The sequence below is a fragment of the Coniophora puteana genome (genome assembly GCF_000271625.1).
Source record: "Coniophora puteana RWD-64-598 SS2 unplaced genomic scaffold CONPUscaffold_18, whole genome shotgun sequence".
NCBI lineage: Eukaryota > Fungi > Basidiomycota > Agaricomycetes > Boletales > Coniophoraceae > Coniophora > Coniophora puteana.
The window spans coordinates 38,936-59,781 of record NW_006913070.1 but is presented as its reverse complement, the minus strand read 5'-3'; the positions used below and the strand labels follow the sequence as shown (position 1 = coordinate 59,781).

At 53.8% G+C, this 20,846-nt stretch overlaps 9 protein-coding genes across 9 annotated transcripts; 6 read left to right on the top strand and 3 right to left on the bottom strand.

Moving 5' to 3' along the window:
* Window positions 1-244: 244 nt before the first annotated feature.
* Window positions 245-1,320, top strand: CONPUDRAFT_85564 (PMSR-domain-containing protein). The gene is made up of 4 exons (XM_007776639.1): window positions 245-421; window positions 484-717; window positions 783-845; window positions 932-1,320. The coding sequence occupies exons 1-4, from the start codon at window positions 253-255 to the stop codon at window positions 1,177-1,179; spliced, it is 714 nt and encodes a 237-aa protein (XP_007774829.1). The 5' UTR covers window positions 245-252; the 3' UTR covers window positions 1,180-1,320.
* Window positions 1,321-1,769: 449 nt separating this feature from the next.
* Window positions 1,770-3,377, bottom strand: CONPUDRAFT_140224 (uncharacterized protein). Its single transcript, XM_007776638.1, has 3 exons — window positions 3,002-3,377; window positions 2,161-2,947; window positions 1,770-2,095 (listed from the first exon to the last, which is right to left on the bottom strand). Exons 1-3 carry the CDS (start codon window positions 3,217-3,219, stop codon window positions 1,832-1,834), a joined length of 1,269 nt encoding a protein of 422 aa, XP_007774828.1. The 5' UTR covers window positions 3,220-3,377; the 3' UTR covers window positions 1,770-1,831.
* A 402-nt stretch (window positions 3,378-3,779) lies between these two features.
* Window positions 3,780-6,463, top strand: CONPUDRAFT_169706 (uncharacterized protein; the record flags this gene model as incomplete). The annotated part of the gene is made up of 4 exons (XM_007776637.1): window positions 3,780-3,901; window positions 4,085-4,515; window positions 4,583-5,143; window positions 5,207-6,463. 4 exons carry the CDS (start codon window positions 3,780-3,782, stop codon window positions 6,355-6,357), a joined length of 2,265 nt encoding a protein of 754 aa, XP_007774827.1. The 3' UTR covers window positions 6,358-6,463.
* An 875-nt stretch (window positions 6,464-7,338) lies between these two features.
* On the top strand, window positions 7,339-9,459 carry CONPUDRAFT_93585 (uncharacterized protein; the record flags this gene model as incomplete). The annotated part of the gene is made up of 4 exons (XM_007776636.1): window positions 7,339-7,406; window positions 7,495-8,119; window positions 8,231-8,874; window positions 8,934-9,459. 4 exons carry the CDS (start codon window positions 7,339-7,341, stop codon window positions 9,457-9,459), a joined length of 1,863 nt encoding a protein of 620 aa, XP_007774826.1.
* Window positions 9,460-9,710: 251 nt separating this feature from the next.
* On the top strand, window positions 9,711-9,944 carry CONPUDRAFT_159524 (glycoside hydrolase family 5 protein; the record flags this gene model as incomplete). Its single annotated transcript, XM_007776635.1, has 2 exons — window positions 9,711-9,811; window positions 9,866-9,944. The coding sequence occupies 2 exons, from the start codon at window positions 9,711-9,713 to the stop codon at window positions 9,942-9,944; spliced, it is 180 nt and encodes a 59-aa protein (XP_007774825.1).
* A 1,558-nt stretch (window positions 9,945-11,502) lies between these two features.
* CONPUDRAFT_159523 (uncharacterized protein) lies at window positions 11,503-12,853 on the top strand (the record flags this gene model as incomplete). The annotated part of the gene is made up of 9 exons (XM_007776634.1): window positions 11,503-11,537; window positions 11,589-11,601; window positions 11,655-11,709; window positions 11,774-11,971; window positions 12,036-12,118; window positions 12,169-12,276; window positions 12,325-12,384; window positions 12,444-12,537; window positions 12,588-12,853. The coding sequence occupies 9 exons, from the start codon at window positions 11,503-11,505 to the stop codon at window positions 12,851-12,853; spliced, it is 912 nt and encodes a 303-aa protein (XP_007774824.1).
* A 795-nt stretch (window positions 12,854-13,648) lies between these two features.
* Window positions 13,649-15,091, bottom strand: CONPUDRAFT_85560 (alpha beta-hydrolase). Its single transcript, XM_007776633.1, has 5 exons — window positions 14,709-15,091; window positions 14,517-14,653; window positions 14,448-14,458; window positions 13,866-14,392; window positions 13,649-13,812 (listed from the first exon to the last, which is right to left on the bottom strand). The coding sequence occupies exons 1-5, from the start codon at window positions 14,883-14,885 to the stop codon at window positions 13,801-13,803; spliced, it is 864 nt and encodes a 287-aa protein (XP_007774823.1). The 5' UTR covers window positions 14,886-15,091; the 3' UTR covers window positions 13,649-13,800.
* A 1,277-nt stretch (window positions 15,092-16,368) lies between these two features.
* Window positions 16,369-17,785, top strand: CONPUDRAFT_140220 (uncharacterized protein). The gene is made up of 6 exons (XM_007776632.1): window positions 16,369-16,402; window positions 16,461-16,622; window positions 16,686-16,725; window positions 16,778-17,022; window positions 17,085-17,281; window positions 17,340-17,785. Exons 1-6 carry the CDS (start codon window positions 16,375-16,377, stop codon window positions 17,658-17,660), a joined length of 993 nt encoding a protein of 330 aa, XP_007774822.1. The 5' UTR covers window positions 16,369-16,374; the 3' UTR covers window positions 17,661-17,785.
* On the bottom strand, window positions 17,783-20,265 carry CONPUDRAFT_159520 (membrane transporter; the record flags this gene model as incomplete). The annotated part of the gene is made up of 18 exons (XM_007776631.1): window positions 17,783-17,836; window positions 17,892-18,081; window positions 18,135-18,220; window positions 18,275-18,345; window positions 18,412-18,737; window positions 18,790-18,833; window positions 18,891-18,969; window positions 19,020-19,070; window positions 19,125-19,197; window positions 19,246-19,263; window positions 19,328-19,509; window positions 19,565-19,654; window positions 19,711-19,719; window positions 19,774-19,800; window positions 19,852-19,905; window positions 19,955-19,964; window positions 20,028-20,065; window positions 20,123-20,265. 18 exons carry the CDS (start codon window positions 20,263-20,265, stop codon window positions 17,783-17,785), a joined length of 1,545 nt encoding a protein of 514 aa, XP_007774821.1.
* Window positions 20,266-20,846: the final 581 nt, after the last annotated feature.

The following is a 20,846-nucleotide window of genomic DNA, read 5'->3' as shown; positions in this document are numbered from 1 at the left end:
TTTGACAGTGGTGTAAGCGTCGTGGGGGCCTGAAACCTTGAGCACGACCCGATCGAAACCTCATGAATTCACTGCTTCTTCACGCTTACTGCAAGGGCCCTGCACTTGAGAAAACGCTGACCAAAGTGGCTGTGACGGTTTTGTCATCCTCGATCCAGTCATGTGCCCCTATTACGCGATCGCTAACCTGCAATGAGCTCAGTGTTCCGTCGGGCCCATGCATAAGAAGACCCGCAATCGGCGCAGCGATGAATGGCTACACTTAGATTTGTGACGACCACCCTCTCTCATACGCGCCCTACAAGCTTACCCTCATACTCATCCTCTCAACGGTTGATGTCCAACCCCCTATCGTACCTCCGGAACCTCATGAACGGCCAAACCTTTGACGAAAGCAAGTACCGCGCGGACTCGAGCTACAGTGCGTTTCTTCGATCCTCCGATCTGCGGTTATGCTGGCCATCTGACGATGACATCGCACAGAGCCCGTCGGCGAGCGCCAGCTCGCGTACTTCGCGGCGGGATGCTACTGGGGCGTCGAGCACGCCTTCGTGACCAAGTACCCATACGAGGGCGTCCTCGAGACGAGCGTGGGGTTCATGGGTGGACATGTGGACAACCCAGGCTACAGACAAGTGTGCACGACGGACACGGGCCACGCTGAGGTCGTCAAGGTCGACTTTGACTCGGGCAAGACGTCGTTCCGCGATCTCGTCAGTGAGTACTATCGAGTTGGTGTAGAGGTAGAGGGGCAGGGCGCTGATTACACTACGTATTCGCAGAGTTCTTCTACGCCATCCACGACCCGACACAGCTGGGCGGGCAGGGAGTCGACATGGGCGATCGTGCGTTTCATTCTTACATCTCTACGCATCTATCATAGCTCATATTTGCTCTCCCTTTTGCTATCCCTCTTGCTGCTTTTCGATAGAATACCGCTCCGCCATCTTCTGCCAGAGCGACGAGCAGCTCAAGGTCGCACAAGAGGTGACCGAAGAGCTCGGGCCCAAGTTCAAGGAGAAGATCGTGACCGACATCGTCCCGCCTAAGGACTATCCCTTCACGCCCGCCTCGGGCAGCGACAGCAACCACCAGCTGTACCTCCTCCGCTATGGACTCGGCGAGTCGCACTGCGCTGCGCACTTCGTGCGTTCATGGTACAAAAGTGAGACCAAGTAAAGTCAGCGGGAAACTGTAAGATGATGTAGAGCTCATAGGCATGCTATGATAGTCGATCAGTTGGTACGACGAATGAAGAGAGAACGGTAGAAGATATGTATATTGCATTATATGATTCACAAAATAACATACGCATATAACTAAAAGCTACTGAGAAAACCCCCAAGTGTCCCTCCAGCTGCTCTTCCTCGCCTGCTCCATGCTCTTCCGAAAGATCCATGCGAGAGAAACACGGAGGAAAAAAATAATGAAGGAAGCACGCCATCAGATTGAACCAAGCCCGCCCCTACGATGTAACAAGGTAAGGTGGTGCCAGGCGGGCGCGATCACCGCGGGTCCAGCGCCCGAAGACGCGGTCCACGCTCAGCGCTCTGCACCAGAGGATATCGTCATGGGCGTGTATGATCGTGGAAGAATCAAAGAGAAAACAAAAGCTGAGGTTCGTCAATTTGTAGGCGCGAGCCCGTGGGAAGCTGATACTATATTTGGAGTTAAAGCCCCTATTCGCGTGAGAGCGCTTCGGCAGTGTCAGTGTTGGATTTGGAATAGTTGTGCAGCTCCGAGGTTCGGTTCAGACGGAATATATGTTACCCAAAATAAATTCAAGAAATGAGCATATCACAAGACACTCTCGAGCTCAGAGCCTCTCTTGTCATCGCTGCTTCTTCACCTCCTTGCCCTTTCCTTTATCCTTCACATCCGAGCCCTGGGCTGACGAGCTCCCGACTACCTCCCCGACAATGTCACCAATATCCAGCCCCTCGTGCCGGAACACCTCTTCCACGGCAGCGTCGAGCTCCATCGCCTGTGCGCCTGTTAGCTCCTTGGTGCTTCCGTCTGGGTTGTGCGTCTTCCGATGGGCAATTTCGATCAGGCGGTGGTAGACTTGCGGTTTGCCGCGTCGGATGAGGACATTCTGAAATAAGTACACGTGAGCGAATGTATTCACACCAGCAACCATATATGCGATGACGAATTTACCTTGAGTCGTTCAAGGGCATCGGGTGTCCATTCCATGTGCTCTAGACCAAGCTTTGGCATTAATGAAGCACTCGCTCCCGTGGCAGTTCCTGCCTCTGCACGCGCACTATCGACCAGCGCGCTGCGCTCGAGCCTGACCCATCCTGGTTTCTTGTCCTCGTCCACAGGATCGCGCATCCATACACCAAGCGACCACGTTTGCATCGAAATACGTCCCTCCTCGGAGGCGAGCAGCGCCGCACGCACTGCTCGCCAGTCCACGTCCCAGTCTTCCCCGGGGACATCGTACCACCGGTCCACTAGGCCCTCAGGTGACGTCGCAGCCAGCAAGAGCGCGCCGAGTGCCTTGTCCCGTTTCTCTGCCTTCGAGATCGGTGCAGTTGAGGACGTCGCCGCAGCCGACGACTGCGACGCAGCAACAGTCAACGACTCAGCTTCCGCAATGAGCGTCGTCACCGAGCCGGCTGAGAGCGTCCTGAACACCGGCTCGCCCACACTGGGAAAACCGTGCGCGAGCCGGAGGGGAACGATGCGTGTTGCGAATGTGTATAGTCGCGGTGTGATCGTGAGAAGGAGGAAGAGGTCGAGGACTGCGTGCCCCGCGAGGGACGCATCAAGCGCAGGGCGCAGGTGCAGCGCTGCGCCCGGGAGGTAGGGATGCAACAGGGTCAGGACATGGGCGTGGACGAGATACGCGAGGCCGTAGCGCGTGTAGGCACCCCAGAGGCGTCGGAGAATGAGGAAAGTGTAGGCGGTGTTGATGAACGCCAGGGTGGCGAAGTGCCATCTTTGTAAGAAGTACTCAGCGAACACACAGATGAAGGAGGAAGCGAGAGCGCACCTTCTGGAGGACGCAGAGGAGTTGTCTATGTGGGTGATGTAGACCTCGATGGCCTCGGTGCCGGCGCCTGTGCTACCTGGGGTTTGACGAACGTGTTCGGCGAGGAACTGGGAGGTGACGTCGTCAGGGGGAAAACGTTGCACTGGTGGACGTTCGGGTGAGTCTGCGGGAGGTGCTGTGCTGCTTTCTCCCGCTTTCCTTTGGCGTAGCTCGGACATGGTATGGCGAGATTTCGAGCAGTATCCTGTCGGTGCTTGCTGATGTCCGCGTAGCCCTTATGGCTGAATCGTGCTCCAGAAATTAGAGGTCAATAGATAAGCCCAAAGCCGGACTGGTGGAAAGACGGAGCGTCAAGATCAGCTCTTCAGTAAGTCCTCAAAGGGATGCGCAAAGGTGCACAAGTTTAACGTGGGACGGGTTCTCGCGCTGGCCCCCCTATAGAGCAGGCAAGCATAAGGTGGGAAGAGCGATCGGCCCGGTGGCTGGCTCGAAATGCGCGTCAGAGCCACGGTCACGTGTGCATTGAACTACGTCGACATTCAGCTCCTCGGTTCGACTTGAACGAAGTATGAAGCCCATGAGGCTCATACAAGGCTCTATTTCCCTCTGACGCATCTACGTCTGTTTCTTTCCTCGACGACATATCTCTCAAACTGGTCGACTCTCAACATTGACCGCAACTCGACCACAACTCGCAACATTTACGCACTAGCATCTGCACTTCTCTCCGTCCTTTCATTGCTGAACAGTCACATCAAGCATTCCCCAACCCTATAATATGTCCTTTCCTAAGCTGACAACCCCTGCACCCGAGGGTCCAACTCTCATGCCTCCGTCGGTCGAACATTCGAAGGCTCAGCGCCAACAGCGACAGCAATCGCGCTTTCGCGATCGAGGAGGGTACGTACTCCTTTTGTTTCCCCCGAAACATCATTCTTGCATTTAGTTGCATATATGCGCCCTTCTATCCCTCCAACTTCATCCTCGTACATCACCTAAATGTCCCGTTCATAACAACGCCCATTCGCTCCTATTCGTTTCCTGCATTGAAGCTTGAACATACAGCTAACAGAACCCATTCAGTACATTTACACCAGCCCCCACAAACACCCTGGTCAATATCCTCCTCGCACGCGGCATCACCGGAAGGTCTCCCTCTCCGAAGCGCCCGCGTCGCTCCCTCATTCCCCCTGTCACCACTTCCCCAGACGCCCGTGACCGTCGTGCAACTCCCCTACGCACCTCGCCGCGCAAGCAAGCTACTGTACCGCGCAAATCCGGCACGTCAAGGAAGTCCATAGGCGCTACTGCCCTGGAGAGGGTGGAGTCTCCGGTTTCGCCCATCAAGACCGCCGTTTCTGCGAAGAAGAAGCGCAAGTCCGACGCGCGAGAGAAGGAGGAGGTAGATGAGGATGGGCAGGTGGCGAAGAAGAGGCGCGTCGGGATCACCAAGGCAGGGGCGAAGGGAAAGAAGGCGCGCGGGAAGAAGGCGGCTGCCCAGGCGGATGATTCTGGTGCGTTGAGTATATGCTCTTTTACGCTGGTGTGAGACTCATGTTTTCTCGTTCACCGTCTCCGTAGACGATGATATGACCCTCGTCGATTCGGCAGCTGAAGCGGGTTCCTCCCGTAAAGCCACTGCCTCGAAATTGAAGTCGACAACATCGAAATCTACGAAGAACAAAACCAAGGCCAAAGTCCTAGGTAGTGGAACCTCCACGAATTCAAAATCTACGAAACCCAAGGACAAAGCACCAGCCAAGAAAGCTCCCCGTGAAGTCGAATCCGAAGATGAAGACGATGATGCGCTCCCTGCGTCGAAAGCCAAAGCGGCTACGAAGGGCAAGGACAAGGAAAGGAACGTCGAATCAAAACCCAAGAAGCGCCCACGCACCGCCGAGTCCGATGATGAGGACTCGAGGGCGGACCGGCCACCTGTCAAACATGCTCGCGCAAGCGATGATAGCGACGATGACACTCCTCAACCCCCGCCCTCTACATCGAAGTCTAAAGATGTTCCTTCCGCTAAGGCCAAGTCGAAAGCAAGTACGGAGTCTAAGTTAGCGGCAAAAACCAAGTCATCGTCTGTTAGCAAGGGCAAGAAGAATGCAGCGCAGCCCGACCCGGAGAGTTCTGACGATGGTGCGCTGTTCTGTTCCGATGACGCTGTTTTTTTTTGCTGACAAATCGTTACGACACTCTTAGAGCCTGCTGTCGTCCACAAGAAAGCCTCCAAATCTGCCTCGGATATGCCTTCGATTGCTCCCGCTTCGACCTCGGAACGTGCACGCGCACCCTCTCCGCCCACGCCTGCACGAAATCGCAACCCTGAGCCCAAGTCAGATGGCAAAACTTCAACCAAAGCCGCCGTGAAGAAGCGTGGAGCGGCCAGCGCTAGTAACGACGAGAGAGGGACTGAGGAGGAGCGGGTGGATGCCGGGGGTCGCAAGACCAAGGAGGGCAAGGCTGTGGCTGCGGAGAAGGAGGGCGCCAGGGAGGCAAAGAAGCAGAGAGAGCTGTCGATTATTCAAGAGGCGGACGAAGACGAGGAAGAGCAGGACGAGCCTGCACCGAAGCCCAAGGCGACGACCGCGCCCGTGCCCGCACCTGTACCTGCTCCTGTGACTCGCGAAGAGGCGAAGTCCAAGGTCAAGAGCAAAGCCAACGGCAAGGGCAGGAGCAAGGAGCAAGATGTCGCAGAGCCGGAAGCAGAGCGACCACGTTCCCCCTCTCCACCTCCCGAGCCAGTGCTTAAACTCGCGTCGAAGTCACGAGCGAAGAAAGCTACTTTGGCTGCTACTGCAGACGATCAGGAGAAGCCCACCAAGAAGAAGCGCTCGAAGGCGAAGGCGGATGGCGAGTCATCTCATCGCCGCGAGGACGAGGGCGCAGAGCCTGAGGAGTCCGACGCCGTTCCAGCGCTGAGCAAGGCGGCGTCGAAGTCGAGCAAGGGCAAGGGTAAAGCTAAAGAGACTACGAGGTCCGTTGATGCGGACGAAGAACCCTCAGCCGGCGACCTCGTCCCCGAATCCGAGCCCGAGCCCAAGTCAAACGCAAAGTCAAAGGCATCGTCGCGAAGGAAGCCTGCCTTGAAGACCAAGAAACCCGTCTCATCTTCTGGTGCCGAGAAGCCCCCGTCGCGCGCGAAGAAACCTTCATCGTCGCTCGGCGTCGGCAAGCCCTCAGGTGGGAAAGGCGGGAAGAAGCCAGTGTCGTCGTCAGGGGCCATACCCAGATCGCGGGCCCCGAGCCGTGGGCTACCGCCAGAAGTAAGGGCACGGATTGCGTCGGGCACGACGCAGGCGCGCGGGGACGAGACGGACGGCGAGCCAGATCCGATTGATTTTTTGTCGTAGATGTAGACATGTTCAGCTTTCTTTCCAAGTCTCCCAGTTCTGAGAACACTCTCGTTTATCATTGAGCACCATTGGACAATCATGTATTTATCACTGCCGTGCAAACCTGTATTTAATAATGGTATAGAGATCAAGTCATAACTTTCAGGTCATGGTGTTGCGAACACACTTTGGTAGGCTCATTGAAACCGGTCGAGGCGTTGAAGTAGGTTGAAGTCCCTTCGAGGGAGTCGAAAATTTCCGGAAATTTCCGCGCTGGCTATGAAAAAGCAGGATGCGCGCTTCACGTCCCTCTGCCACGCGTTGTTCAGAACCACAAGAGGTGGCACTAGATCTTCCAGAGGTGAGTTCATGCATGGACCCTTCTCCTTAGCGCCCTTTTCGCTATGCGAACCTTTACGATGAGATTTATTCATCAGTTATCCCTGTCTTAATGACTTGTGTCGAGAACTTTCTGTTATTCTGACTTTTCTTCTTCTCTCTTGCTTATGGAAGTACTCAAGCTAACGCATCGCTATCACAGTGCATACGTCTCCAACGTTGCATCTTCCTTCTCGTACCGTAATACTCCAATCCAATACATGTCATTTATTCTTCATTTTTCGGCCTCTCGGACCAGTGTGAGAACAGCAAAGAACTCCATATGTCGAACCAGACACTCGGAGACGAGGGTTGCGGCAGGACCGATAACATGACTCGCGCCTTTGTCCTTCCTGTGCTATTCCTGCGTGCGACGCACGAGCCAGTGACGACAGGACCGCCAAGGTGCCAGGGACGACCACATGGTGCTCCAATCCAACTCTCAGCGCACAGCGCCCAGGAGCACTTGTGGGGTTCCGCTAAGCCCTCGGTATCAATAGTCGCTATTTTGCTTTTCACTTGGAAAACATTCTCCCTCGTTCCCTTCCCGCTCTTTTGCAGCTCGTGCGACTTGCTCTCTTTCTCCCCTTTCACTCCCTCAAGAACACCCCGGAGAAAGAGATGTATCGCTCGGTGCTTGGTGTCGTTCTTGGATTGCAGTTTATCGCGGGGGCATATGGGCAGACATGGTGAGTTGCGGTTCTCAGGAACTTTCGAGCGTGTGTGTATGAACTTGGGAATGAACGGAATGACTTACGCTTGATCGGATGTTCGCAGGTGCGGAAAGCCGTACATGCAGAACCAGACGGCCTCAGCGCCAGGCGGCAACTTTGCGATACCATCGTACTCGTCTAGTCCGCTGCTAGCGTTCCGCTGTGCGCCGGCTATCCGGCCCTACCTCGAGGAAGACGTCGGCTCCGGAGGCGGCATCCTCATCGACACCCCCGTCGTCAATTACCAGATCGCCGGTGCGGAGCCCATCAGTCTCCCGAGCAGCGGGTCGCTCTCGAGTGCGGGCAGCCTGGACGTGACGGTCAGTGTGAACGGGACGACGCTCGGCACGGCCAAGGTTCCGCTTAATGCGACCGCGTACGAGATCCCGATCAGCTTGAAGAGCTTCACGCCCCAGATGGCCGCGTATAGCGTGTCTTGCTCTGCGACGTACTCTGGTTCCTCCGGGTCGCAGACATACAACGCGGCGGCCGCGCTCTCTGTATTGCCGAACCCGTCGAACAGCTCGGTGACAAAGATGGACCTCCGGACGGGTGCGTTGCTGGCGAAACCGGCGAACGGGACCGGTGGGGACTACGCACCAGTGTTCCCAATTGGATTCTATACCACCTATGATCCATACCTCACGTCTAATTTGTCGGTCCTTAATGAGCTCAAGGAACAAGGGTATGTATCAACCTTACTTTCATTAATGAAACTTTACTGAGTATCACGACAGGTTTACCATCGTGGGTCATGCACCTCTTCATCCCTTCAAGTCTAGCTAAATGATGGTCGACAGGTTCACCCTGTACCCACGTTTGACAACACGACACAGCTGGACGAAGTGCTCGACCGTATGCAAGAAGTCGGCCTGTATCTCATGTACGACATGCGATTCACCTACATGAACGCCTCGTCCGTCACCGAGCAAGTCAACATGATCAAGAGCCGACCGAACCTGCTCCTCTGGTACACCGGCGACGAGCCCGACGGCACCTCAGACCCCCTGAATGCGACCGTGAGCGCGTACGACCTGATCTACTCGCTCGACGGGTACCACCCCGTCTCGCTCGTGCTCAACTGTCAGGACTACAACTGGGTGAACTACACCGCGGGAACGGACGTCGTGATGCAGGACGTGTACATGGTCTCGAATAACGTTACCTTCTCGAGCGAGTGGAACACCGTCTGCACGGCCGACTACGGCTGCTGCGGATGCGATAATTGCCAGAGCATCCCGCAAGGCGACGTGGGCGGGCTCTATCCCGACAACAGCACGCTTTGGGATATGTATGCGCAGGGTGTGCCGGCGAACAGCGGCGTCGGGACATTCGGTGCGATCAGTGACCGGGTGCAGAGTTTCCAGAACCGGCTGGAGGTCATGGGCTGGGAGCGCACGAAGGCGATGTGGACGGTCCCGCAGGCGTTTGGGGGTGACGGAGAGTAAGTGCCAATCGACTCTTCCCCTCAACTGCTCGCATCTGATAGTTCGTCAACCACAGATACTGGCCCCGCGCCCCGACCGGCGAAGAATGGATCGTCCAGTCCTTCCTCGGGATGAACCGCGGCGCACTCGGCGTCGTGCCCTGGAACGACCCCACACCATCCGACATCAAGTCCTCAGCGTCCATGCTTGCGCTGGCTCTGCCCATCCTCACTCCGTTCCTGTTCAGCGGCAACGCGACGCGGTCGAACTACTTCGTCAACGGCGTCGACGTCGCCACGTGGACGATGGGCTCCGACACGCTCGTCATCGCCGCGAACACGCAGTACACGAACGGCAGCGTGCAGTGGTCCGACATCAACGCGAGCGGGAGCGGTCTGCAGAGCGCGCTGAGCAGCGGGAGCGTCGGTATCGACGGGCAAGGGTTCACGCTCGGCGGGGTGGGCGCAGTGGCATTGGTTCCTGGCGACAGGCTGGAGCAGGGCGGCGCGAAAGGCGCTGCGGTTCCGCTTGGCGTTGCGCGCTCCGCATGGGGGGCAGCGCTTTTTGGAGGTGTGGCAGGGCTTGTGCTGACGGTACTCTGAGTCTTTTTCTTTTGTGCGCTCGGCGTTGGACGCTCCTGGGATTTACGTCGTAATGACAGCATGACTTATCGCATGAGGGGACTCTTTGTAGGGATAGGATGTGTATAAGATTTAATAGTACAAAATGTAAATGCAGTATCTACTTAGATAGCTTCTATCGTCCGAGTATTGACTTCTTTCATACTCAATCTCCGACGTGCATCCGTTCTGTGTTTGAAGCTTTATACCTGATTTGCTGGGTGATATCGATCATGGAAGAATTCGGCGTCCATGCATACCAGAACCAGACTTCCACATACGAGGATTGGTACTCTACTGGTATCAATGGCGGTCCCACGGAAGCTCTGATCTGGTAAGTTATTGTGATCAAGTTCGCGATGAAAGACCGATCGAACCTACCATATAGGCAAGCTGACTCCAACTTCTCGAGTGGTAACACCCCTGATGATGGTTTGCCGGTGAGCGCTCATGAACCTCCGATTTAACAAACAGCTGAACTAATCCGTATGGCCCTTCCGATCCCCACTGAGATTTGTCCTGGAACGCAGAAGGTTAAGAAGAGAGGCCCGAGATGGAAGTGCATAGGCTGTGTCTACTATAATGTATCTATAATTTGTCTTTTTTCTGAAAGTCGTTGTGGAAGCCCAAAGTTCATCCCTTCACCGACCGTTTGAACGATATTTCACATAATCGAGCCCGAGGTGATGTCACGAAAGCAAGGCGAAACTTACGCAGAAGGCTTCATAAATTGTATCGCCGCCCTAACTTATCCACGTCAAACGATGCACTTGTTCCGTTCAAGTACTATGCACTTCCGCTTCCACCAAGTATGCTACCATTGACCAACCACATGCTAAACCGCAGCTCAATCATTCTATCTCCGTCTTTGACCTCTATCAATTCGTGTCACGTAATGTTGATTCTGGGCGCACCGTCAGTCAATAGCTGATGTCAAGGTGATATGAGAGGACGATAGTTTCTCGATGCTAGCCTACCTACAGGCGCGTAGATGGTCGCCCAGCATATAAATATGCGTTGTGCATCACGCACTTTTACGCGGAACGACCCACCTTCGTGGCGGGGCCTCAGCTCAGGGTATGCAATCCTCTAACGGGTTTCTTTGTGGCCTTCTCAGAGGGTCGAAGCACCCAGGTAAAGAGGTTACCCATGCGGATCGTCGATGCAGCAGGTGTAATGGTTCAACGTTCAGGAAGGGGTGCTTAGCGAGTCGTTGAGTAGCGAGTTTTTGCGGACCATTGATGTTTGAGATTTGTCTTCGCTGTATCACTACTTGTTGTTAGTCTCCCGTAGGCAGACCTTTATAGATTGCGGAAGCCTATAGCCGTTCCTTATAATACTTGTTGTCAACTTTGCTTCAAGTTGTCCGTAACTGTATAGTCCAAGGAATGAAGAATGAGGGTGTTTTTTGCAAGCAGTCCAGTCCACGAGGAAGTCGGAGCGCCAGCTCGGAATGATACTCGGAGAACCAGTCGCTGGCGCAAGCTCACTAGCATGTTCCGCCCAAGGCCGAAATTGGTAAACTTGACATCGCGCCAACAATAGTTTCAGGACGTTCTCGAGTTTCAAGTTGACACGCGCCAGAGCCCCACGCGAGCTGGAGTCCCATGTTGGTGCGGACCCAGCGGTCACCGACCTCTGCCGACATTTGACCCATTTCACTGCGTGCAGTAGCTTGAGCTGCCAGCGGTAGTGGTACTGTGGTAGGCCCTGGTTTCACGGCCACATGGATGCAATGCGTCCCTTGGGCCTTGAATAAATCTTCGGGGAACAATCATCCGAGGTCAAGGCGTTGGTAAGCATGTTCTCGGGATCTCTGCACCGCGACAGCGTGCCGCCCGCGTGCTGCAGGAGGTTGCCGTCTGTCGCTATTGGTTGCGACTTGCCCCTTAGGTCTTATGCTCCCGCCCAGGGCGGGACCTTCCGCGTGGGAGCAAATAATAAGCGACCGGGAGCGCTGGCCGTCGTTGACATCTTCGCCCACCCCCTTCTTTGCTGCTCTTCACCTCTCCGTCCCTGGGCCCCATGGCTGCTGAGTATCCCCCAGGCATATATCATGCGTGAGTGTTGCGTTTGCTTCGCATCTGATGTCTGAAGCTGATCTGTCACAGCCTCTCCACATATGTAAGCCAGTTCACATTGCGTCCGCGCTGCACCGGGGCTCATTCTTTTCCCAGACCTTCGGTTATCAGCTGAACTGGTGGCTTTTTGGTATTTTGACGGTCCAAGTCTGTGGGTGCTCGACTGAGATCACTCCTCGTGGGCTCGTGTTGATCGCTTCTCTTCCTCTGAATAGACCTCTATCACACCGCCAAGTTTCGCGACCGGTTTTTCATCCAGTTTTTGGTATATGGATCGTTTCTTTTGGAGACCGCACAGACGGCCATCACGTCGAGGGATTCGTATTATCAGCTGGTGCTCTCCTACGGGGATCCGGACATGCTCACGGAGGCGTATCTTACATGGCTCACCATGCCGGTTACGGTTGGCATCAGTGAGTAGTCTACGCGTTCAGGATGGCCTTGGATGTTAGGGGAGACTGACCAGATGAACTCTAGTCAGCATGATTGCGCAGATATTCTATGCCTATAGGATATACATTCTTTGCCACATCCGTCTTCTCGCCGTTTTCATCGTTGTCGTAAGTCATTGCGTTAGCACCCACAACCGTCGCCTCACTATTCCCGGCAGCTTGCCCTGACGCAAGGAGTAACGGCTATCGTCGCTGGAGTCATTGTGGTGACTGCGAACTCCAGTGATGTCGCAAGTAACACTACTAATGATGTGGTTCCTGTCACCGTAAGTAACATTTGGTGCTGGCCGCGTGTTTACTGACAAAACCTGTAGATCTGGCTCACGATCAGTGCGGCTTGCGACGTCACCATATTCTCCGCAATGACTTGGATCGTGAGCCTACTTGCTTTTCAATGCCAATGTCAGCAGAATTTACCCACCTTTCCCTCCAGCTATCAACACGACGCTCTAGCGTTACAAGCGCCAACTCGAATATGATGATAAACCGGATCATCGTGCTGACCGTAGAGACTGGCTTGGCTTCCGGTACGCTTTGTACGCGGCCTTGATACGCATGGTACTAATAGTATTCCCAGCCGCCTGCGCCATTTGCGTTCTCATTCTTTTCGTTTCCTTCAAGCAGGACATATACTATGCCTTGCCCGCAGTCATGCTCTCTAAGATCTACAGCAACTCCCTCCTCGTGCTTCTCAACAATCGCCGCAACTCGATCGATCACGAAACGGTGATCACGGACTCGTCTGGCACACATCATCGAAGCGCTGCCAGCCGTTCCAGTGGAGCAGTAAGATCTACCAGCGTGCCTCTTGGCAACGTCTCTGTCGTCGAAGTGAGTTTCTAACATTTTCGCCTTTGTATTTCCCACTTAGCCCCAACAAGCCCGACCTTCCGTTGGCTGAATTCGGACCAAACGATGAGAACGACTTCCTGGATGACGAAGAGTTGCCACGAAAAAGGAGATCGAGCCCCTGGCTGTGAACACGCAATGCCCTCAGAGCGAAAAACGCATCACCACTCGGCGACATTTTCGTCCACCTATGGATCTGCCTGTCGCGAAATTGCTTGGTTCCGTCCCCGGCTGTCTCCCGCCCGAGATGGGGTGCGATGATCACGGATCCAGGAGGGTGGCTACTCTAGCCAAGTCTCAACGACTCTTACGACATACGCTTACATCGCGCCCGTTAGCGGCATATATATATACTAACGACATATACTTCCTCGCATATAGTACTTACTTCGATACCCTACTCGCAAATCGCTGCTCATCCAGGGAACGTAGCATCTGCTGGGTCAGCTGGAACAAGCTTACTGCTGTATCATCTAGGAAAATCTTTTACTATGCGCGTATCTACAGGGCATTATGGAATAAAATGGAATTTAGTCTCAAAACAACTCACCCACTGACGCGAGAGCCTTCGACAAAATACGCTGGTAAGACACCGTGGGAAGGTCCTGTACACCGCGCTGCTCTTGTCCCGACGCGTCCTGTCGCGGACGGCGAACACCACCACTGTGTGCTGGTCCTCAGCAACCTAAAGACCACTTATCAATGGTGCTACTTTCTCCGCATCTCTAGCCTGCCTTCAAACATATCATGAGCTTAACCTCCAAAGAACCGATTCAGTCATCTCTGAGGCCTTCAATTAACTCCTATTCCAATGTGTCAGAATTCCATTTACTAGTAACAAGGGGTGGTATCGCAGGTATCTTCCGTTATTGTTATGATATACAAGACTAATTTGGGGGTAATGGTTTCCAATGGTGCAACTCTTGTTGGTCTCGTTGGTTTCAGTTGACACACTGTCGTTCTGACATCAGCTTTTGTAGAAGTAATCTCGTAGTAGGAAACGCACCTTGTCCTGGACGAACGACAACAAAACCTTCACGAACTCATCCTGCTGATCGATATGCACCGCATGCCCGGAGTTCGCGATCCGTGCAACGGTGAAATTCTTGAAATGAGGCTGCATCGCCTTGGCCGTCTCCTCGCCCTTGACCTGCTCGTCGTCGGCCGCAACGACCGCCAGCGCGGGCAGGCCGTTCTTCCCTGCCTCCAGCATCTTGGTGCCGTCCTGTGCGCGTCCGACGGCGTTACGGCAGTCTGCGGGCTTCATGTAGCACCCGGCGCCGAGCCATGCGAACTTGACGTCCCACGGGATGGACGTATGGTCCTTGAAGAGTGTTTCCACGAACCGGAGGCGCGTGTCCATCGCGGGCGCGACTTGCTCGTCCGCCATCACGCCTCCGAGGAGGCCCCCGAGTGTCTCTGTGCCACAGGCGGCGATCAGGCCGGGGTCAATGTATGGGAGGGCACACATGAAGACGATGCCGGTCAGGGGATTGGGGTCGAGGTGCGTGCATATATCCGCTGCGCCGTTTCCTGAAAGCTTATGTTAACACGACGGTCTTCGTAGGGTGTGCATTTGAAAGTTTACCTCCAAGACTCCTGTGCACCACACACTTAGGTGAGTGGATGTCTAGGTCCATAACGTGACCTTACTTACCATCCACAGTAGACCGCCTTCTTGACACCAAACGCATCCAAGACTGTCTTGAAGTCCGCCGCGTACAGCGATGAAGCGTGGCCCTCGGCATCAGCTGGCTTTCCACTTCGTCCTTGGCCTCGTACGTCATACCGGATCTAGCACGATACCGTGGGTTTCACAGTAATTATCGGTCACTGTGCAGAGACATACCAGGTAGAGCTTGTCAAGTAGCTTTTGGTCTGCGAACAGGTTGTCGAATGCCCCAGCCGACAACATGAACCCATGGACCAGCACTACGGCGGGTTTCGACGGATCCCCGACCGCCTCGGCGTATATGTCGTTCCCGTCGGTCGACTTGAGCTGCTTCACTACGGGTGTGTACGCCATTTCTTCAGTTTGTCCCGTTCTCTGCGTGTGTCGTGTCGACCTGGTCCCGAGGCTTGCGAAGAAACGGGAGACGCCCTTTATATACATACGGTGACAATATCACTTCGATCGGAGCTGTCGCTATACACGTAGATCACCCCGTCTGACGCGGGTGACAAGAGAAGCGGGGCAGAAATGATGTCGGGCCCCTCCAGCACAGCGCTCAGATATCAGTGTTCGATTGTGCAGTCGACTGACCCACTTCTCTACACTTATCCTCGCTCCCCTGGAGTCCCCTGGGCCAGTGGGAACGCTTGTCAATCATGATCTTCGGCAGATCGTGATTGGTTTCCCCAACTGATGAGATGACGGGGATCAAAGGAGACTGTCATAGTATGTTTGTCAGTGGACCCATCGCACGGCAGAACGCGATGCAGAATGGTCTGTCCCATGGCCAGCGTTCTCACTATCAGCCTTCTATCGTTACTTCTTGGCCCCTGGCTTGCCACGGAGGGGCAGCGGTCGAGGTCATCAGTCTGATGCGTCACTTTTTATAGGAAGATTTGATGGAATGATGAATGTGAAGATAGATTCTGTTCTGATGATCTGATGATGGTTTGATCAAACTCTTTCTGTCACTTGCTGATGTTCTCGCTCGAACACTTCACCCGGAGCGATATCAGCTTCGAACTCCTTCAGCTTTCCCCGACGGGGCTTTCGAGATGATCGGACGGTGTCCTAATCGTCGCAAATAAGCCCAGTAAGGTTACTCCGCCGATTGTTGCACTTGAAACAGCTTAGCAAAGGGCAGTGTCTGCCCGCTGCGCCCGGATAGGTGCCACCAGGTGTCGCAACTCCAACGGGCGACATCGAACATATCTTAGCGCGCAAAGAGCCTCATTGCAGGTCGTGCCACTCTAGGAGGGCCGGAAATGTCAAAGCCAAGACGCGGGCAATCATTCGTGACACACGACACCTGTCACCCTCGACCAGGAAGCCGCGATGGAAGTGATAACTTGAGAATTTGCGCCTCCGTGTGTTCTGAGGCTTCAGAGTCATCCACGTCGTAAACTCGAACGAGGCGGTGACGCATGCGCAGGAAGAAGCGAAGTAACCCGAGGGTCAAGGGCTTACCCACAAAGTCTGACGCACGCGGTAAGCAGCGTTCGCCGAGAACTCCCGGATTCAAACCATATCTGCCGCAGCTCATAGGTCCCGCTCTATGGATTAACCTCAAAACATGGGTCCGCATCGTCCGATTCACACTCGTTAGGTTAAGCAGGAGCGCTCTGACGATCCGGTGATGGCTTTACAGGGCGCTATCTTGGGATCCGAGTATGGTGTTCCCGCGGTTCTAGTGCCCAGGTCCCAATGCTGTTCTCGTGGGTTTGATCGAAACTGGCCATGCGTGTCTTAGTCGGGCAGCGCCTCATCCTTACTAAAAGGTTCATTGTTTCATAAAACAGGCCCCGCAGTGTGCCTCTGAGCACTCTCCTTTCCACCTGACACCATGGCCCTCACAATGAATGGTATCAGAGGTAAGCCTTGATGGTGCTCTTGATGGCGAGATCTTGTTCTAATGGCGTATCACTGTAGTGGCGGCTCTGATTTTGTCGCTATCGTCAATCGTTGCGACAATAGGTCGGCTTTGGATACGTACGTCACAGAAACGGCTTTGGTGGGATGATGCCGCCGTGGGCATGGCTATGGTTCTTCAGCTACTCCAGCTGGTCTTTACTCTCATTCGTTACAATCCTGGTGGGTCCACATCTATTGGATGGAATGATCAAAAGGGCGGATAGCTAACGTTCTTGTTGACAGAGGACTACACTAACACCACTATGGTCGCCGCGTACTACATGTGAGTGCCCGATAATCAGACGCCGTTCCGACTTATCTGACACGTGTGCTAGGGCTTCAGAAGCGTACTACGGCGTCATCTGGTTCTCCAGGATATCCCTCCTTTTGATCATCTATCGCCTGACTGTCCGTCAACTTGAGCGTCGAATTCTTATGGGCTTGTGTGGTGTCTTCATCGCAATCATAGTTCTCCTGGTCTTCCAGGCGATCGGCGTATGCGAGGTGAACCCAGCATGGAAGGCTGAACTTGTTCCACAATGCGATCTTGGAGAGGGAGTTGCCATCACCCAAGCTATTAGTACGTCGCCAGCGCATTTTCGACACCCATTCAATATAGTTGACCATGGCCTCCACGCGTAGCTGTCGTTTTGTCGGACTTCATCCTGATAGCCGCACCTATACGCCTGGTGTGGAAGGTCAAGCTGACACCCGCTCAGAAGATTCGTCTCATCGCCATCTTCTGCTCGACCGCGATTACCACGATCGTAAGCTTGGTACACATGGCTTACCTTCTTCGAGTCGGCGGACTCGACGAGATCATGGCCGGCATCGCCGAGGTTGGTACTCACAGCTCGAGTCCTCATGTGCTCAAATACTGACTAGTATTAATAATAGATGTCGGTGACGTTGATCGTTGCCAGCCTGAGCGTACTTGTCGCGTTCTTCACGCACGTCAGTGATAGCCATCACGGTAGCTCGGGCTCGGGCTCGGGCTCAGGCTCTGGATCGCGCCCCACCAAGAGCGACAGAACGCGGTCAACAGTTGTATTCACGCCTCCATCTCATACGAGACGGCGGGCGGATGACGTCATTCAGGTTGGAGTGGACATCGACCTACAGACCTTCTCAGAGGACCGGTGGAAAGTTGACCGTGACTACGATCGTGTTTCCTCAGAGTTGCCAGGTTCAACAGATAAGATCCCACATGCCGTCTAGTCATATTTACTTCCGCTTCGTGTATCCATTATTCCTTTGTTACCGCATGCAATTGCCGATCCATATCATTATTCGACTACCACTTGTAACAACGGATTCATAATACATCGATACCCGTACCTCTACAGAACGTATCTGAAGTCGCGGTTTTGCCTATCAGTCAGATCGAGGAATTGCTGCCATGATCCTGTCAGCGACATCAATCAATATCAAGGGGCGGATCTTGCGAACCTTTTCCACGCGGACTTTTGTAACGGCCCCATCCTCGGAGACACGTTCGATGTAGACATCCTCGTATGTATCGTCCGTGGGCTCGCTGTCACGCTTACGGTTCTCTTTGGCCAATATGTGCCTTAGGACAAGGAGCAGGATGGCGGCGACGATATCGCACACGCATATTATGATCCAGGGAACATGGTTCCTAGAGCGTGGGTGAGCGGACAGGGGCTCGTGATTATGAGGGCTGGAACATACCGAGGCTTGTACTTTTCTTGCCACATGAATGGGCCGGCAGCGTTGCCGATGCAGTACGCCGACAGCATGATCGCATTCGTAACCACCTGGAACGTGAAGAGTTTAGCAAGTAACAGGGCCATCTATCGAAACAGTCCCACCTTCTTCGTGTGGCCCGCGGTTACGGTTCCAACCCAGCCCAGGGCGAGCACAAAACTGGTGATATGGATTCCTGAGCGAAATCAAACATTAGTTTTCAATTCCCACTGAGATCCCTGGGGGAGATGGAGGCCCATACCGACGAATAGCTGGGTAATCAACAACCCGACCTTGGCGGTCCCCGAGAGCAGGTTCTGTATCAATATGGCAACTAGGGACGGGATGAAGTAAGCAACGCCAACGTATGCGCGCTGATTGAAGCGCGCGGCAAGGACAACGCCCGACCAAATATCGAAGATGGTAATGCCTCCCCATGCGCAGTTGAGTAGAGTCGTCTGCAGTGTCGTGAAGCCGAAGGACTTGAGGATGATGGATTGCTGGTTGGTAAGCGAGTTGGCAATCTGCGTCAAAGCGGCAAAGATTGCGAAAATCCAGGTCTTGGGATCTTGAAGCGCTTCGATCATCCTGAAATGCAAGTTCAGAACGTTACCTGAAAATTTGAAGAAAAAGAACCTACTGTTCCTTCTTAAACTTCTTGTTTTCGATTCCAGTTTGGTTTTCCTAGCATGCGTGTGTTGGGTTCGTGAATCTCAATAAAACTCTAGCTTGGTTACATACCTTGATTCTATTGACAGCTTTAATCCTCTCATCCTTGGTAAGGAACCAAGCAGTCGTAGGAGAGTCGGGAAAGAGGAACCTGCGGCTTAAGGTCAGAACATCGAGTCTCTACAACCGTATAAAACCCACCAGTAGCACACGGCGAGTACTAGAGTGATAATGCCGGTGATGATCATGAGCCTAAACGATGATGGTAAGCGAAAAGACGCTTGAAACAGAGATAACACTGCTTACCACTTCCACGACGCGAAGCCGGGCGTACGAATATGCAAAGAGCCAAAACTAATGAAGCCACCAATGATTAGGGCTGCGGTACACTCAGTCAAATGCACCGTCGAGGATGGCAAGCGCTTACCGGTGCCGTTCATCAGGACTTTAATTATGCATTATCTTACGCATCAGCTTCTACGAATACTTTGTGCAAGATGACCACTCACACCAGTAGCCGGTTCGCAACGTCTGTTCCTTCCGCGTGTAGAACATGGAGGTGACAATCATGAAGCCGGCGGTGATGGCGCCCTCACAGACACCCAACATGATCCTGCAAACCATGAGCCCGGCGAAGTTCTTACACGCAGCGTGGCAGCACAATACAATGCCCCAAATGAAGACGTTGATGCTAGTCATGTCAGAGAAGGATACAATTTAAACGAAGAGAAAAGGTTGAGTCGAACCTCATCCATTTGCCGACAGGAAAGCGTTGTAAGGCAAGATTTTGGGGATACTCGAATGAGAGGTATGCTAGGTAGAAGACCGTGCCGAGCCTGCGTGATAAGTTTCCTTTAGGGCAATTCGCGGAAGGAAACGAATTTTGGCATACCAATTGTACCTATAGGACGTGAGCATTAAACGTCAATCCTAGATAGCTATGGATAGAACGTACTGATTGTTGGTTAGATTAGTGTCCGTACTACAGCGCGTGCTATCAGTCTAACTCAGGAGGTACTATGGGAGTACTGACATGATGCCCATAATCGCTGCACTACCCAACGTTGTCTTATCCATGAACTGCACCCTTAAAGAGGATCAGGCCAGTTCAGCGAGGGAAGCTTCTCAATGCATACCAGTACAGCACTGGAAGGTGCACACGTTGCTATCAGTTGGATGACCGGAAGGCCTATATCAATGCGGACGCACTGAACATCAGAGGCAAGATGTGCCAATCAATCTTTCGCCTACAGCCGGAGGTGAACTACAATCCTGAGCGAAGCCATAGGGAGTGGAAAACATACCGGATACGCAAAGCTTCCTCCGGGTCGAGTTCTCCAGAGAACCCAGCGGCTAGCTGCGCCCCCGTGTCAACTTCCTGAGTCGACACCGCGATGGCATGATGTTTCTCGGCCTCGGGCTTGGGCTCGAGTGACTCAGAGCTCATGGTGAGCGTACTGAGGTACGAGATGGAAGGGAGTGCGAACGTTCGAGCCTTGAACCGATAGAGGGCTCCATCCCGCCAAGCATTGGCGCTTATATGTATCCAGTTGGGGAAGATAGGCCCCGGCCTACAAGACAGAATGACGGCGGGATCAGTTGATGAGGCCAGTCTGTTCCTGGGACATTCAATGCTGTTGATGTCGGCTGGAGTTCGTATGTCAACCCTTTGAAGGAACATTGCTGCGCTGTGTCGCGTTTATTTATTAGAATACGACCAGCAGTGAATGTGGTAGGATGAGATTCACTGATATCCTGACTGACGATGACTGTGAAGGATGTACTCGCCACCGCGATAACCTCGACGAAGTCGGAACATGGGTCCCTCAAGGTGAAACTACAGCTGTCCAATGTATGTGCCGTCATCCGTCTAAGTCTTATGGCTCCGTGATGCAAGTTATGTCGCACATAGCCTTCACCCACCATTGATGAGATGTTGTTACGGCAGTTGATGGAATAGATGTGGGTTTGTTATGATACCTGGCGCTTCCTGGACCATAGAGAAGATAAGAGAGTCGCCACCATCCC

Excerpts from the sequence above, each read along its gene's own strand:
- CONPUDRAFT_85564 (XM_007776639.1), top strand. The coding sequence starts at position 253 with ATGGCTACACTTAGATTTGTGACGACCACCCTCTCTCATACGCGCCCT. Across the intron at positions 422-483 it reads CCGCGCGGACTCGAGCTACA|AGCCCGTCGGCGAGCGCCAG; the intron begins GTGCGTTTCTTC and ends GACATCGCACAG. Across the intron at positions 846-931 it reads GGGAGTCGACATGGGCGATC|AATACCGCTCCGCCATCTTC; the intron begins GTGCGTTTCATT and ends GCTTTTCGATAG.
- CONPUDRAFT_140224 (XM_007776638.1), bottom strand. The coding sequence starts at position 3,219 with ATGTCCGAGCTACGCCAAAGGAAAGCGGGAGAAAGCAGCACAGCACCT. Across the intron at positions 2,948-3,001 it reads TCCTCTGCGTCCTCCAGAAG|ATGGCACTTCGCCACCCTGG; the intron begins GTGCGCTCTCGC and ends CTTCTTACAAAG. Across the intron at positions 2,096-2,160 it reads ATGCCCTTGAACGACTCAAG|AATGTCCTCATCCGACGCGG; the intron begins GTAAATTCGTCA and ends TACTTATTTCAG.
- CONPUDRAFT_85560 (XM_007776633.1), bottom strand. The coding sequence starts at position 14,885 with ATGGCGTACACACCCGTAGTGAAGCAGCTCAAGTCGACCGACGGGAAC. Across the intron at positions 14,654-14,708 it reads TACTTGACAAGCTCTACCTG|ATCCGGTATGACGTACGAGG; the intron begins GTATGTCTCTGC and ends GTATCGTGCTAG.
- CONPUDRAFT_140220 (XM_007776632.1), top strand. The coding sequence starts at position 16,375 with ATGGCCCTCACAATGAATGGTATCAGAG. Across the intron at positions 16,403-16,460 it reads CACAATGAATGGTATCAGAG|TGGCGGCTCTGATTTTGTCG; the intron begins GTAAGCCTTGAT and ends GTATCACTGTAG. Across the intron at positions 17,023-17,084 it reads TGCCATCACCCAAGCTATTA|CTGTCGTTTTGTCGGACTTC; the intron begins GTACGTCGCCAG and ends CTCCACGCGTAG.